This window comes from Sarcophilus harrisii, chromosome 3 (genome assembly GCF_902635505.1).
Source record: "Sarcophilus harrisii chromosome 3, mSarHar1.11, whole genome shotgun sequence".
Taxonomy (NCBI): Eukaryota; Metazoa; Chordata; class Mammalia; order Dasyuromorphia; family Dasyuridae; genus Sarcophilus; species Sarcophilus harrisii.
Genome location: NC_045428.1, coordinates 587,744,145 through 587,757,466, shown reverse-complemented (window position 1 = coordinate 587,757,466; position 13,322 = coordinate 587,744,145). Strand labels below are relative to the sequence as shown.

Here is a 13,322-nt window from a genome sequence, read left to right as displayed (position 1 = left end):
TGATAGTCATTTATTGTTTCTCTCTCACACTCTCCCTGATAAACAAACAAACCCAACCCAAATCCTTTAAATAGGTTAATAAGTACTCCTGGATAATTAGATGGATTTGAGGGCCATTCTGTGTCTTATGCTGCTGGCCCAGGCACCAAGATTTCTAGGTTGTCCTATGTCCTCTCCCAGGAGCTGATGACGCTTATGGGCCTGAGGGATCACAGCTTTGCCTAGAGACTGCCCATGGGGGTGTTTTAACATGGTGGGCTCTGAGTAGGGTTGGTGGGGGAGGGGGTAGGAAGGAAGAGTGCAGCCTGTCTTTCCACCCCAGCTTCGCATTGTCCTCCAGCCTTGTCTGGTGGGCTCTCCTGAGATGGTGTGATGCCTGTCCCAGTTAATTGAGCCTCCGCCAGCACAGTACGGACCACTTTCATCTCCCACGCCTGTCTCTGTGACTCCTCCCGGGGATGGGAGATGGGCAGCCTTGGGGAAGCAAGCACTGGGATTTGGCTGCTCACTGCACTGCCCTCCCTGCAGAATGTGGCTCTGGGGGCTCCGGCTCGGGTGAGGATGGGGAGTGTGAGCAGGAGCGGTGCCGGCGCCGGGGAGGCGTGTGGGACGAGGACGCGGAGGATGATCGGTGCATCTGTGACTTCAGCTGCCAGACGGTGTTACGCAGCCCGGTGAGGATGCGCCCTTGCCCTGACCTCCCCACTCCCTGCGTGGACCCCGGCATCCCCAGCCTGACCTGCTTGGGGAGGGAAGGGCTCTGACCTTCCCCCTCCCTGCGTGGACCCCAGCGTCCCCAGCCTGGCCTGGTTGGGGAGAGAAGGGCTGTTTCCCAGCCCCTCGCTTGACTGAGACCCACCTTCCCTTCCCTTCTTTCTGCACCCTCTGCCAGGTGTGTGGTTCTGATGGGGTCACCTATGGTAACGAATGTGAGCTGAAAAAAGCAAGGTGTGAGAGTCGCCAGGAGCTGTATGTCACAGCCCAGGGTGCCTGCCGAGGTAGGAGGATGGGGGGGCGGGGCTGCTGAGAGGGGGGCTGGGTCATCCGGGGCTTCCTGTGCTAGTCGGGGTCAAGCTTGTAACATGTACCTGTCTCACTGTCTTAGCCACGCCGACGATGGTCCCACCTCCACCTGTCCTGCACTGCTCTGAGACCCCCTATGGCTGCTGTCTGGACAATGTCACCAGGGCCCAGGGTGTTGGCTTGGCTGGCTGTCCAAGTGAGTGTGTGTGTGTGTGTGTGTGTGTGTGCGTGTGTGTTTTCTCTAGCCCAGGGGCAGGATTTTTTTTTTGAGGGGGAGATATATTGTCCTCTGTTTAGAGACAGGGAAACTGTAACACTGGAGGGGACGGTTTTGAGGACACGGGATGAGTCCAAACAGGCCCATCCTCATCTCGAGGTGCTGGTCACTGACTTTCCCCTTAAAATTCCCAGGCAGAGCTGAATAGGGGTCAAAGGGTCAAGGGTGATTTTGGGGGCCCAGAGCTCCAGATTTGGGGGCTCCTCCTGCCTGAGGAGGAGCTGTGGGGGCCCCAGGGTGACTTCTGGCTGTGGACACAGGGCACCTGCTGAACCTATAAGGGGCCCCGGGGGTCGGACCCCTCCTCCGCCAGGTGCTCCTGCCGGGCCCTGGGGGGCCCCTTAAGGGCGACGGGATGGAGCCAGGTTTGGAACTTGTGGATCGGGATTGATGGCCGGAGCGGCGCACCTGTGAGTGCCTGAGCCGGGGGGGAGGAGAAGGAGGGGTGCGACCTGTTGGGGCTGTCCCTAAATCCCTTCTCTCCCCACGTGGCAGACCTGTTTGTCTGCCCCAACCCCCTCCTCTGTCCCTGTCCGTGGGACTAGGCTAGTCCCTCACCCTTCCTTCCTGGCTGTCAGTGAGGGCAGACAAAGTGGGTCTGGGTGTTAGGCTGGATGGGAGACGCCATGATGGCTCCAGTCCCCGAGCTGGGGTGAGAGGAGGTGACGAGTCCGGAGTGGGGGGGGGGGGCATGACCATGTTAGGTTTTCCAACCTCAACACCTCACAGTCATGTGTGTTTGTGCACACACACACACACACACACACACGCACGCACACACATACATACACACACCATAAAACATGTGACTCCACGTTCCGTCGGGGGTCCATTAGCCACTTCCGGATTCTCCTTGGCCCGTGGCAAACTCCTGGCCAACCGCCACTGTCAGCTTGAGCCAGGTGGGATTCTACTGGTGCAAAATCTAAAGAAAACTACGTGTGTGGCATAGGTTGAAATTGAAGGATTATCCACTTTTTTGGGGGGTATCTGCACCCCCCTCATGGGGTTCGTGGAAGGCCTGTGAAACACGACTTTGCAGCCCCTGCTGAGTGGCCAGGAGGGTCAAGCTAAGGTCAGAGGCCAGAGCCAAGGCCCAGGCCAGTCTCGGTCCCTCTCCGTCCACTGACCGCCACAGGAGGCCCCCGGTGGCCCTGTCCTGGAGCCCCAAGCCAGCTAAGGCTCATGGCCCCACCTCTCGCCCTTCCAGCCTGTAATTGTGACCCTGGAGGCTCCGTAAGAGATGACTGTGAGCAGATGACCGGACTGTGCTCCTGCAAGGAAGGCATCACAGGGATGAAATGCAGCCAGTGTCCCCCTGGCAGCATCCTGGGCCCCTCAGGCTGTGAGAACGGTGAGACCCAGGGCTCCCAAGGCAGGCTTTAATCTTCTGTGAGGATGAGGGGGTCAGTGGGATGGACTGAGACAGTCTGGGATGACCGAGGGAAAGGGCAATGACCTTTCCCTCCCACCTCTGGTCAGGGGTGTGCTGGTGAATGTTTAACAACCAGCTGCCCAGATTATAAATGATCACACTGCACGTTTAACAATCAGCTCTCGAGAACTGGGTTGAGCTGTCTCCAGCACACCCTTGCATCCAGTTTCTAAATGAGGATCCCCTCTGTGACAAAGTGTTGGGAGACCTCCATCAGTGTGTCCCAGGGCCATGGGAGGTGAGATTCCTAAAGCACCCTTTGAACATCTCCTTGGGTCACCCCATGAGACAGCTCTTGGGGGCATCATTATTCCTGTTTTACAGATGAATAAACTGAGGCCTAAAGTGAGGTTACTTGCCCACAGTCCCGTTCATTGCATTGAATAAGCCCTTATTAAATGCCTACTGTGTCCCGGGCACTGTGCTGGGGCCAGTTGTGGGGATGGCCTCCAGGGCCCGCCCACTCTCAAGCTCTGATTCCCTGATGTTGCTCTTCCTGCCGCCCGAGGATGGGTAGAGAGCTGGAAGCTCACAATGTCTTTACCCCCAGACCCCTCGGCTCCCAAGTCGTGCGCTGAGCTGAGCTGCGAGTTTGGGGCATCCTGCGTGGAGACGGGTGACTCTGCCCACTGTGAGTGCCCGGCCCCCGTGTGTCCGGAGGACAACATGGTCAAGGTGGGTGAGGATATTGCTGAGCCCCGTGGGGGGGGGGCCCGCCCCCAGGCACCCCCTCCTTGCTATACCTGCTTCATTCCCACCCCTCCCCCCTCTCCTTCTTTCTTCCCCCGTGTTCCAGCACGGCTGAGTCTTTTCTCCCGCCCCCTCCCCAGGTCTGTGGCTCGGATGGGGTGACCTACGGAGACCCCTGTCAGCTGAGGACCATCGCCTGCCGCCAGGGCCGGACGATTACTGTGCGGCATTTTGGGCAGTGCCACGGTGAGGGGCCCGGGGATGCGCTGTCCACCCTCTGCCTCAGGCGGAGGCTCTCCTAGGCCAGAGGAGGCCGGGGGAGCAGCCCCCGAAGCAAAGCACCTTCCTTGCTTGTGTCCAGAACTCATCCACAGGCCCAACCCAAGCTAGTCTCTGCTTCCCCTTTGACCACAGCTCCCCGGGGAGACCCCGGCCCTGGGCTTCCTTCCTCTGGCAGCCCTGTTATGGAGCCCTCCCCTCCTTTTCCTTTCAGAGTCCATCACTCACGGGACGCCCCCTGCCCAGCCTCCCACCGCCCCATCTATAGTGACCTCAGAAACCGTCCTGCCCTCCCTCCTGAGGTTCACCAGCCCGGCCCCAGAGACCACCATGACGACGACCTGGCCGGGTCGGGGCCCCCAGCCCACCCCCCGCAGCCGCTCCACCACCCGACCTCCCGTGCCAGCCTGGACCACGGCAGGCGTCCGCCGGACCACACCACGGCTTGCTGCTCCCGCCCGGACCACACCGGGCATCCACAGGGCGACGGTCCGGCCGCCCCCCCCGAGCTGGACCATGGCAGGCGTGCACCGGAGCACAGCGCGGCCCATCCTGACTGCCCCAATAGCCCCCGCGGCCATCCCCACCGTGACCTATCCCGAGTCCGGCAGTGCCAGCGGTGACGAGGAGCTCAGCGGCGACCTGGAGGCCAGCGGGGCAGGATCCGCGGGTGAGCCACTCGCCTCGCCCCAGGCGGTCCGCACTCACGCGTTTGTCACTTCTTCCTTGGGAGGGTCTTTGCACCGTGGGCGAGGGGTGGCTCGCCCTCAGACAGGGCACCATCTGTGTCTGAGGCAGCCCCTAAGTGTGCTGGTTCAGTGAGTGAGGGGGTGAAGGGAGGAAGGAATTAATAGACTGATGCCAAGGAACCCCAGACCCCGGCCCCCGGGGAGTCCGGGTGACTCGGGATCTGCCCTTGGAGCCGCTGCCAACCTGAGCCTGGCTCGGGGCCCCCCAGGCTTATTGCCCACCCAGATCCTTCTGCCTGCAGGGATGGAGCTCTTGGAAGAGGAAGGTGTGGCGGTCCCCACGCCCGCCATCGAGAGGGCTTCCTGCTACAACTTGCCCCTGGGCTGCTGCTCGGACGGAGAGACACCCGCCCTAGACGCCGAGGGCACCAACTGCCCAGGTCTGTGGCCTCCCGAGAGCCCCGGGACGGGGGCTGGAGGGCAGGGCTGCGTCTGAGAAGGCTGGTCCCCTCCTCCCTATCTCAGGATGGGGACTCGGCTCTCCCCTGACTCTGTGCCCCCAGCCCCGGTAGTAAACCTCACCCCGTACGTATAGACCGGCCATGGAACGGATGCTCCCTGGGAGCAGACATGGGTTTGCCTCCTTTTGTATCCTTGGTGCTTAGTGCAGTGCCTGGCACCTCATAGTGGGCAGCAAGTCTGGGGGCAGGAGGGCACTGCCCCCCCTGGGGAAAGGTTGCCTCTTGGGCCCCCCGCCCGCACAGGCGGCCTGGGGAGGTGGGTCTGTGGGAGGATTTTCTTCCTGACTTGGTGTTTGTGTGGGGGCACTTGAGCTCGCCACTCTCCGGCTAATGTCTCTCTCTTGTTGCCTAGGCAGCCCTGGGGGCACCTGCCGCTGGGGCCGCCGCCCAGACGAGGCCCGTGGTAACTCTGGCCGCCCCCGCCAGCTCCCATTAACTTCATAGTCCCATCTCACTAACCTCCCCCCGCCCTGCTTGCCTGCTATCCCGGGGCCCGGACCCCTCGCCAGCTGTGCTGGGTGCACTGGGCACAGGGGGCTCACTGTTTCCTTCTCTCCATCCCCACCCACAGCCACCAAGGTGTTCCAGGGGGTGCTGGTTCTGGAAGAGGTCGAGGGTCAAGAGCTATTCTACACCCCAGAGATGGCAGATCCCAAGTCGGAGCTCTTCGGCGAGACAGCCCGAAGCATCGAGAGCGTGGTACGTCCCTGCCCTTGCCCTGGGGGCCTCCCCCTCCACACGCACCCACGCTCACCGGGCGGAGCACGGGGGCATAAGGTGTAGGCATTTATTAAGCGCCTACTGAATGCCAGGCTTTACCATTAGCACCTCATTTTATCCTCACAACCTTCTGGGAGGTTGGTGCCAGTGTCGTCCCCATTTTACAGATGAGGAAACTGAAGCATAAGTAAAGTGATTTGCCCAGAGTCACATAGATTGAGGCTGATTTTGAACTCCTGGACTTCAGGCCTGCTGTTACCTAGTAACAGGAGTTGGGGGACCCCAGAAAGGGGAAGCCACAGACCTCCTTCCCCTGCCCTCTCCAAGGACATGACGTACCACGTGATGTCAGTACGGCTAGTCCTGAGGCAGGGGGATGGATTGAATGGCCTTCCCCGATCTCTAGTTTCTCTCAGACACAGAGGACACAGAATGTAATTCAGAGACCTCCAGGATCTCCCGGGGCCTCCATCCCCCTCCAAGGTCATACACCAGGCCAGTCTGTGTTAGGGCAGCCCTAGAGATGGGGGAGGGTCTCCCCGGGCTGAGCACCTGCCTCCTTGTTCCCCCTTCCCCCCCACAGCTGGAGGGCCTATTCCGGAATTCAGACGTCAAAAAGGACTTCCGGAGTGTCCGGATGCGGGACCTGGGGCCGGGCGGCTCAGTGCGCGCCATTGTGGATGCCCACTTTGACCCCTGTGAGTGAGGTCCCCCAGGCGTGGGGTGGGTGGCGGGGGAGGGGCCTCAGGGACAAAAGGGCCTGTGTGGGAGCGGCTGACAACGGCCCCCTTGTTTGGGATCCTGGCCGGGAGGCAGAGGGGGGGGTCGGGGTCAGGGCTTTTGAGCAGCCGCCCCCATGTCCCTCCCCCCAGCTACATCCTTCACAGCACTTGATGTGGGCCGGGCCCTCCTGAAGCAGATCCGGGCATCCAAGAAGAGGGTCCTCGTGGTCAAGCAGCCCCTGGCCGACCACGTGAAGTTCATGGACTTTGGTGAGTGTCAGCCTGGGCTGATGGGGGGGAGGGGAGGTGCCAGCCTGGCCTTCTGATGGGGGGGGGCACCAGGCGTGCCTGCTGGCTGCCCCTGCTGGAGGGGCGCCACTGGAACCAGGGGGTAGGGGCCCTTGTGCCCGCTCTGCCTGGAGCCCAGGGGCAAGGGCGGATCCTTCCTCCTTGCTGTGCCCAGGGCACCGATGGGCTCTCTTCCCCCCTCTGCAGACTGGCTCCCTATGCTGTTCACCACAGCCACCACCACCACCACCGCGGCCACGGAGGCCGTGACCCCAGGCAGCCGCCACACCTCTGCCATGACCCCCCACACTCTGTACCCGGATCACCAGGGCCGGCCCCACAGCAGGCCGGCCCCACCGGCGACTCACAGACCACCCACCACTGTGGCCCTGCCCCCTGCCATGCCCCCCGTCACCCATAGGCCCCCCCGGCCCTGCGACTCCCACCCCTGCCTCCACGGGGGCACCTGCGAGGATAACGGGAAGGAATTCAGCTGCAGCTGCCCAGCTGGCAGAGGCGGGGCTGTCTGTGAGAAAGGTGAGGGGGCTGGCGGGTGGGGGGCCGGCGGGAGTGCTGGAGGGCAGAAGGGTCCAGGCCCAGGTCCCTCCAGCCGGCTCCTCTTCCTTCGGGCCACCTGGGCACCTTCGGGGGGGTGGGCATGGAGGCCAGAGAAGCCCCCCCCAGCATACCCTCTGTGCCCCCCCCCAGCTGTGCAGTACTTCGTGCCCGCCTTTGGGGGCAGGTCCTACCTGGCCTTCCCCACACTCCGAGCTTACCACACCCTGCGGGTGGCTATGGAGTTCCGTGTGTCCGAACCCCATGGGCTAATGCTGTATAATGGCCAGAGCTCCGGGAAGGACTTCATTGCACTCACGCTGGTCAACGGCTTCGTGGAACTCAGGTACGGGCAGGAGGTCGTGGCGCCGGACCCTCAGACAGCCCAGGGGCCTGTGGATGGAGGGAAGGATGGAGAGGGCAGGCGAGGGGGCGGAGCCTGTGGGGGAGACCCTGCGTCCGGGTGACAGAGCGGGCGTGTGCAGGAGACATGGAGTGAGTGTGTGAGACACGGCTCTCCACGGGGGGCTCGTGTTTCCCAGTTGGGCACTTGGCTCGTCTTGGTGAGATGGGGAAAGGTTTCATGGTCTAAGTCCCAGTTCCAATCCCTCCTTAGCCTGGTTCTTCCTGGGTGTCTCCTAATTCCCTGGGTCCAAATCCAGGCCTCAGTGTCTGAATCTGTAGAATGGTTCCAGGCCTCCCCTGGGTCTCTGAGCCGTGGGATGTTGTCCCTTGGGTGTGGTGGGGGGAAGGTGGGGGAGGGGCCTCTGGACCCCACAATGCCTTATGCCCCCACCAGGTTTGATACGGGCTCGGGCATGGGCATCGTCACCAGCAAGGTGCCTGTGGAGCGTGGCCGGTGGCACCACCTGGTGGTGACGAGGAACCGGCGTCAAGGGGTGCTCTCTGTGGATGGGGAGCCCCATGTGACTGGCGAGAGTCCCAGCGGCACTGACGGGCTCAACCTGGACACAGATCTGTTTGTGGGTGGGGTCCCTGAAGACCAGGCCGCAGTGTGAGTGGGGTCGGGGGCAGGGTGGGGGGCTGAGGTGGGGGGCAGGGTGGCAGAGGCAGGGCTGGGGGGATGGGGGCAGAGACAGGAGAGGGGAGGGGGTACGGAGGCAGGGCTGGCCAGGCCCCAGGCCTGATCCCGCCCCGGTTCTTTCCCCGGCAGAGTGTCCGAGCGCACATCGGCCCGGGCGGGTCTGAGGGGCTGCATCCGCCTCTTGGACGTGAACAACCAAAGGATCGGGCTTCGGGAGAAGGGCCCGGATGTTCTCTATGGCTCTGGGGTGGGCGAGTGTGGGAACAACCCCTGTCTGCCCAACCCCTGCCACCACGGTGCCACCTGCCAGGCTCGAGAGGCCGACATGTTCCACTGTCAGTGTCCAAAGGGCCGGGAAGGTGAGGCTGCAGCGAGGGCAGTGAGGGTGCGGGGCGGATGTGGCTCTGGGAGTCTGTGTTGATTGAGGTCCCTGAGTCCCCTTCCCTCGACAGGCCCCACCTGTGCTGATGAGAAGAACCCCTGCCAGCCCAATCCTTGCCAAGGGGCAGCTACCTGCCGAGTGCTGCCCGAGGGAGGTGCCAAATGTGAATGCCCCATGGGCCGAGGGGGCCAGTTTTGCCAGACGGGTAAGGCTAGGCTGCGGGGTCTGGGGGAGCAGAGGTGAGTCAGACAGGGCTGATTCAGGTGAGGGGTATGAGTCCTGCATCTGGCATGAGAGGAAGGAGAGGGAAGCAGATATAGAGGCTTGTCTGGGACGCTTACTGACTATGGCACCAACAGGCTTCCTTGTGAGGAGGGATTATTTGCATTCATATTCCTAGACTCGGCATGGTGTCAGCACATAGTAGGCTCTTAATGAGTATTGATTGTGTGTCTGTATCCTGGGAAAGGATGGTGTCCCGTGTTGGAGGATGGGAGTGGAAGAAAGTTGTTTCTAAGATCTATTTTAAAAAAAGGACTAAGGCCCATTTGTGAGGCCTCTGGGTTTTGGATTGGAGAGGAGGTTTAGGTTTCCTTTGATGGGGGGGAGAGGGGTGGTCCTTTTAGAAGGTGTTGCCCGTCCCTTAATTGTTTTTCCCCATTGTCCAAGAACAAGACTGTCAGGTTCCTTCCCACCTTCGTGGTTTTCCTATTGGGTGGGTGCAACCCTTGGGGGATGTCCCGGGGGTGAGAGGGGCCGGGATGGGGAGTCAGGTGGGGTGGGGGGAGGCCCATGTGGGGGTGGGGGGTCCGGGGTTGGGTTTCCCCGGGCAGTGTGGTGGGGGCCCAGGGTGGGATGGCGGGGATGACACCCCTCAGGGAGAAGATTTTAGGAAGAGTGTTCCTGGGCCCGGAGTCCCGTCTTTTTCAATGGGCCGAAACGGATGGCAAAGGGACTTTGTGTCCTGGCTTTCCCATGGTGGGATCTGGAAAAGGCTAGACCTGGGCAAAGGAGCTGCAGTCATCAGGTGACTGGCGAGGGTGGGGATTGCACCTGTGCCACGCAGGGGAGGAGACTGACGTCTGGGCCAGGGCTGTCTGTACTCATGCTGCCTTATCTCCCACCCTCCAGGAGCAAGGAGCCCATCACCCTGAACAAATGGACCCGGGTCTCTCTGGAGCGGAATGGAAGGAAGGGGGCCATGTGGATCAACGATGGTGAACGGGTGCTGGGGGAGTCACCGGTAAGTGAGCTGTGGGAGTCCTGGAGTGAACTGTGGGAAGCCACAGTTTTAATGGGGGCCCTGACTATAGCAGATAGATGGACCAGACCCCTTCCCCTGGACTCTAGCTTGGGGATGGAGGTGGAGGACATGTAGAAAAATGATTTGGGGAAAGGGATGTTGGGACCCTGGAGCTTTAATGGGCCCCAAGCCCAGGAGTACCTGGGAGGGAGGGGTCCCCCCCTTCTCCTGCAGTCCTGATGCCAATCCCAATCCCTGATGCCAATAATAATCCTGAAAAGTTCTTATACTTCTCCTGCCCCCCCCCCCTCCAATGCTGTGTCCCTCTTGTGCTTAGATCTCTAACTGTAGGGGAGGGCCTGTGGGATCCCTCTCCTCCCTCCCCACTGCTGGCCACCCTTGCCCCTTGGGACGCCCTGGCATTATCCTACTGATCTGTTTTCTCTCTCTCCCTGTCTGTCTATCCCCATCTCTGTCTGTCTGTCTTTGTCTTTGTTCTTTTCCCTGCTTGCTTCATCCTTTCTCGCTCTCTCTGCACTGCCCCCCTCCGGATTTCAGAAATCCCGAAAGGTACAGATAAGTATTGCTTCTGTTTGCCCTCTCCTGTAAACTGACATCATTCTAACCTTACATGTAGCTAGTTATCTGTGGACATGTCCCTTCCTCAACCCTTCACCCCGCCAAACCTTCACTACCCTGTAAGCTCCCGGAGGGCAGGGATAGATCATTGCCTCTGCGGAAGTCACCCTTGGGTACGTCATCTTGGCATGAAAACGACTGTGGCCTTAAGGCCGTGCCAGCAGACCCGAGTTGGTGAGGCTAGTCCAGTCTGAGGCCCAGCTGGGCTAAGTTTGGTCGTGGCTGGTGAATTTTTTGGCCCAGCAACTTGAGAAGACCATCTATCAAGTGGTTGATGGAGGGAGTGGAGAGATTTCCCAAACCGATGAAATCAAAGCAAGAAAACCCCCCCGTACTAACTTGGGGTTGTGAGCACAGGAGCCCTTTAGACTGAATCCTGGCTGCCTGATGATACTGGATTATATGCTGGATTTAGGGACAAGGCTCAGATTCAAATCATTTTGCTCCTTCTTTACTATTTGCAAGCTCCTTGAGAGCTAGAATTCTTTTCCTTTTGCCTTTTGTGTTCCTTGTGCCTAGAATAGTGCCTGGCACATAGTAGGTGCTTTGTCAATACTTGGTGGTTTGACTTCCGGGCCTCAGCTCTCTCCTTTGTAAAATGAGAGGATTGGATTGTTTGACCTCTGAGGTCCCTTCTGGCTCTAAATCTGTACTCTGTGAATTGAACTGTTAATTTAGTGACCTTCCTCCTGTCCCTTGTTGTTTCCCTTTACTCACCTCCATCTTCACTCAGATCCAGCATGTAGAGTAGCTGTCTCCATGTCCTTCCTCTCCCATTCTTGACTTCCTGCCCTTCATCTAGTGATATCCCATCATCAACCAATTCTGTGTGTTCTAATGAATCCTGGGTAGAGCCATTGTCTTTGGGGTTAGGGATGGCGATGCTGTGGTTGGGGGGTATTTTAAGTTTTGCCTCCTAGTCTCTCAGACTCAAGGGAAGGCACATGAGGTGCAATGTAAGATCCCCCTTCTGATTCTCATGGTTCCCTCCCCCCTCCCCTCCCCTCCCCAGATGCCACACACTGTCCTCAACTTGAAGGAACCACTTTATGTTGGGGGTGCTCCTGATTTCAGCAAACTCGCCCGTGCAGCTGCCGTCTCCGGAGGCTTTGATGGGGCCATTCAGACGGTAAGAGCTACCCTAAGACCCACATGTGCCAAAATATTTGTGGCAGCTCTTTTTGTAGTGGTAAGAAACTGGAAACTGAATGGATGCCCATCAGTTGGGAATGGCTGAATAAGTCTATGAATGTTGTGGAATATTATTCCTCTATAAGAAACGAGCAGCAGGATGATTTTAGAGAGGTCTGGGGAGACTGACATGAACTGATGCTAAATGAAGTGAATTGAACCAGGAGATCATTCTACACGGCAACGACAATATTATACGATGGTCAATTCTGATGAACATGGCTCTTTTCAGCAATGGGGTGATTCAGATCAGTTCCAATGCTCTTGTGATGAAGAGAGCCATCTGCACCCAAGGAGGACTGTGGGAACTGACTGTGGATGACAACATTACATTTTTCACTCTTTTTGCTGTTGTTTGCTTGCATTTTGTTTTCTTTCTCATTTTTAAATTTTTTGGTTTGATTTTTCTTGTGCAAAAAGGTAATTGTATGAATATGTATACATATATTGGATTTAACCTATCTATTCACCATGTTTAACATATATTGGATTACTTGTTATCCAGGGGAGGTGAGGGGGAGGGAAAAATTGGAGCACAAGATTTGGCAAGGGTTAATGTTGAAAAATTTTCTTGGCATATTTTTTCCATTTTCAAATAGTTTTAAGTATTATGAAAATATTTCCTTTTTTTCCTTTTCTTTAATTAAAGCTTTTTATTTTCAAAACATATTTTTCAGCATTACCCTTGCAAAACTTTGTGTTGCAAATTTCCCCCCCTCCCCTAGAGGGCAGGTAATCCAATGCATGTTAAATATGTTAAAACATATGCTAAATCCAATATATGTATACATATTTATACAGTTATCTTGCCTTGCATATGTTTTGAAAATTAAAAAGGTTTAATAGGAAAAAAAAAAAACCCACAATCCTAAGTACCAGGAGAGGCCTCTTCCCTCCCAGAGCTCTGGGCAGGGGAGCCAGGGGAGGGGCATGGCGCCCAGATAGAACCCACACACTCCCTTCTTTCCCCTGCCTCTAGGTCTCCCTGAAGGGCCGCCAGCTGCTGACAAGAGAGAATGTTTTGGACGCTGTGGAGATCTCCTCCTTCCCTGACCATCCCTGTACCCGGGCCTCGGGCCAGCCCTGCCTCAATGGGGGCTCCTGCTCTCCCCAGCAGGACACCTATGAGTGCCTGTGCCCAGGAGGCTTCTCAGGAGCCCACTGCGAGAAGGGTGAGGCCAGGGCTTCGTTAGGGGGTGGTTGGGGAGAGAAGTCTGGCAGGACAGAACTGTACCACATTGACTTGCTTCCACCATAGTTAGAAAGATTCAGGTTAGACTCAGGAGGAAGCTGCTACCCATGGGAGCTGAGGATTAGAAGGAGAGGGAGCAAACCAGCCGCTTCCTCCCCATGAGGCCTTGAGCTAAAATTTCACAATTCTGGGGACAATTTCTCCTAGCAAAAAGGAGGGAGTTAAGCCAGGGGGCTCCTAAAGTCCCTTCCATCTCTAAAGTGCCGACCCTAACTCCTTCCCCCTTACCCCACCATCCCCAGGGCTGATTGAGAAGTCGGCTGCTGACCTGGACGCCATTGCTTTTGATGGACGCACATTCATTGAGTATCACAATGCAGTGACCACCAGGTAATGCTTCCCTGACTACCTCAGTTTCCCGATCTCCCCTA

At 58.2% G+C, this 13,322-nt stretch overlaps 1 protein-coding gene across 1 annotated transcript in view; it reads left to right on the top strand.

Moving 5' to 3' along the window:
• AGRN (agrin) overlaps window positions 1–13,322 on the top strand; it is an 88,209-nt gene that overhangs the window by 68,268 nt on the left and 6,619 nt on the right. The window contains exons 10-32 of the mRNA XM_031961579.1: window positions 529–674; window positions 893–998; window positions 1,106–1,247; window positions 1,614–1,710; window positions 2,381–2,654; window positions 3,286–3,410; window positions 3,566–3,671; window positions 3,919–4,374; window positions 4,696–4,833; window positions 5,486–5,613; window positions 6,218–6,332; window positions 6,507–6,626; window positions 6,852–7,181; window positions 7,353–7,545; window positions 7,999–8,214; window positions 8,374–8,603; window positions 8,697–8,865; window positions 9,579–9,653; window positions 9,758–9,869; window positions 10,428–10,439; window positions 11,521–11,637; window positions 12,679–12,871; window positions 13,194–13,281. Coding sequence (XP_031817439.1) covers window positions 529–674; window positions 893–998; window positions 1,106–1,247; window positions 1,614–1,710; window positions 2,381–2,654; window positions 3,286–3,410; window positions 3,566–3,671; window positions 3,919–4,374; window positions 4,696–4,833; window positions 5,486–5,613; window positions 6,218–6,332; window positions 6,507–6,626; window positions 6,852–7,181; window positions 7,353–7,545; window positions 7,999–8,214; window positions 8,374–8,603; window positions 8,697–8,865; window positions 9,579–9,653; window positions 9,758–9,869; window positions 10,428–10,439; window positions 11,521–11,637; window positions 12,679–12,871; window positions 13,194–13,281 — 3,688 coding nt within the window. The remainder of the gene's footprint in view (window positions 1–528; window positions 675–892; window positions 999–1,105; window positions 1,248–1,613; window positions 1,711–2,380; window positions 2,655–3,285; window positions 3,411–3,565; window positions 3,672–3,918; window positions 4,375–4,695; window positions 4,834–5,485; window positions 5,614–6,217; window positions 6,333–6,506; window positions 6,627–6,851; window positions 7,182–7,352; window positions 7,546–7,998; window positions 8,215–8,373; window positions 8,604–8,696; window positions 8,866–9,578; window positions 9,654–9,757; window positions 9,870–10,427; window positions 10,440–11,520; window positions 11,638–12,678; window positions 12,872–13,193; window positions 13,282–13,322) is intronic.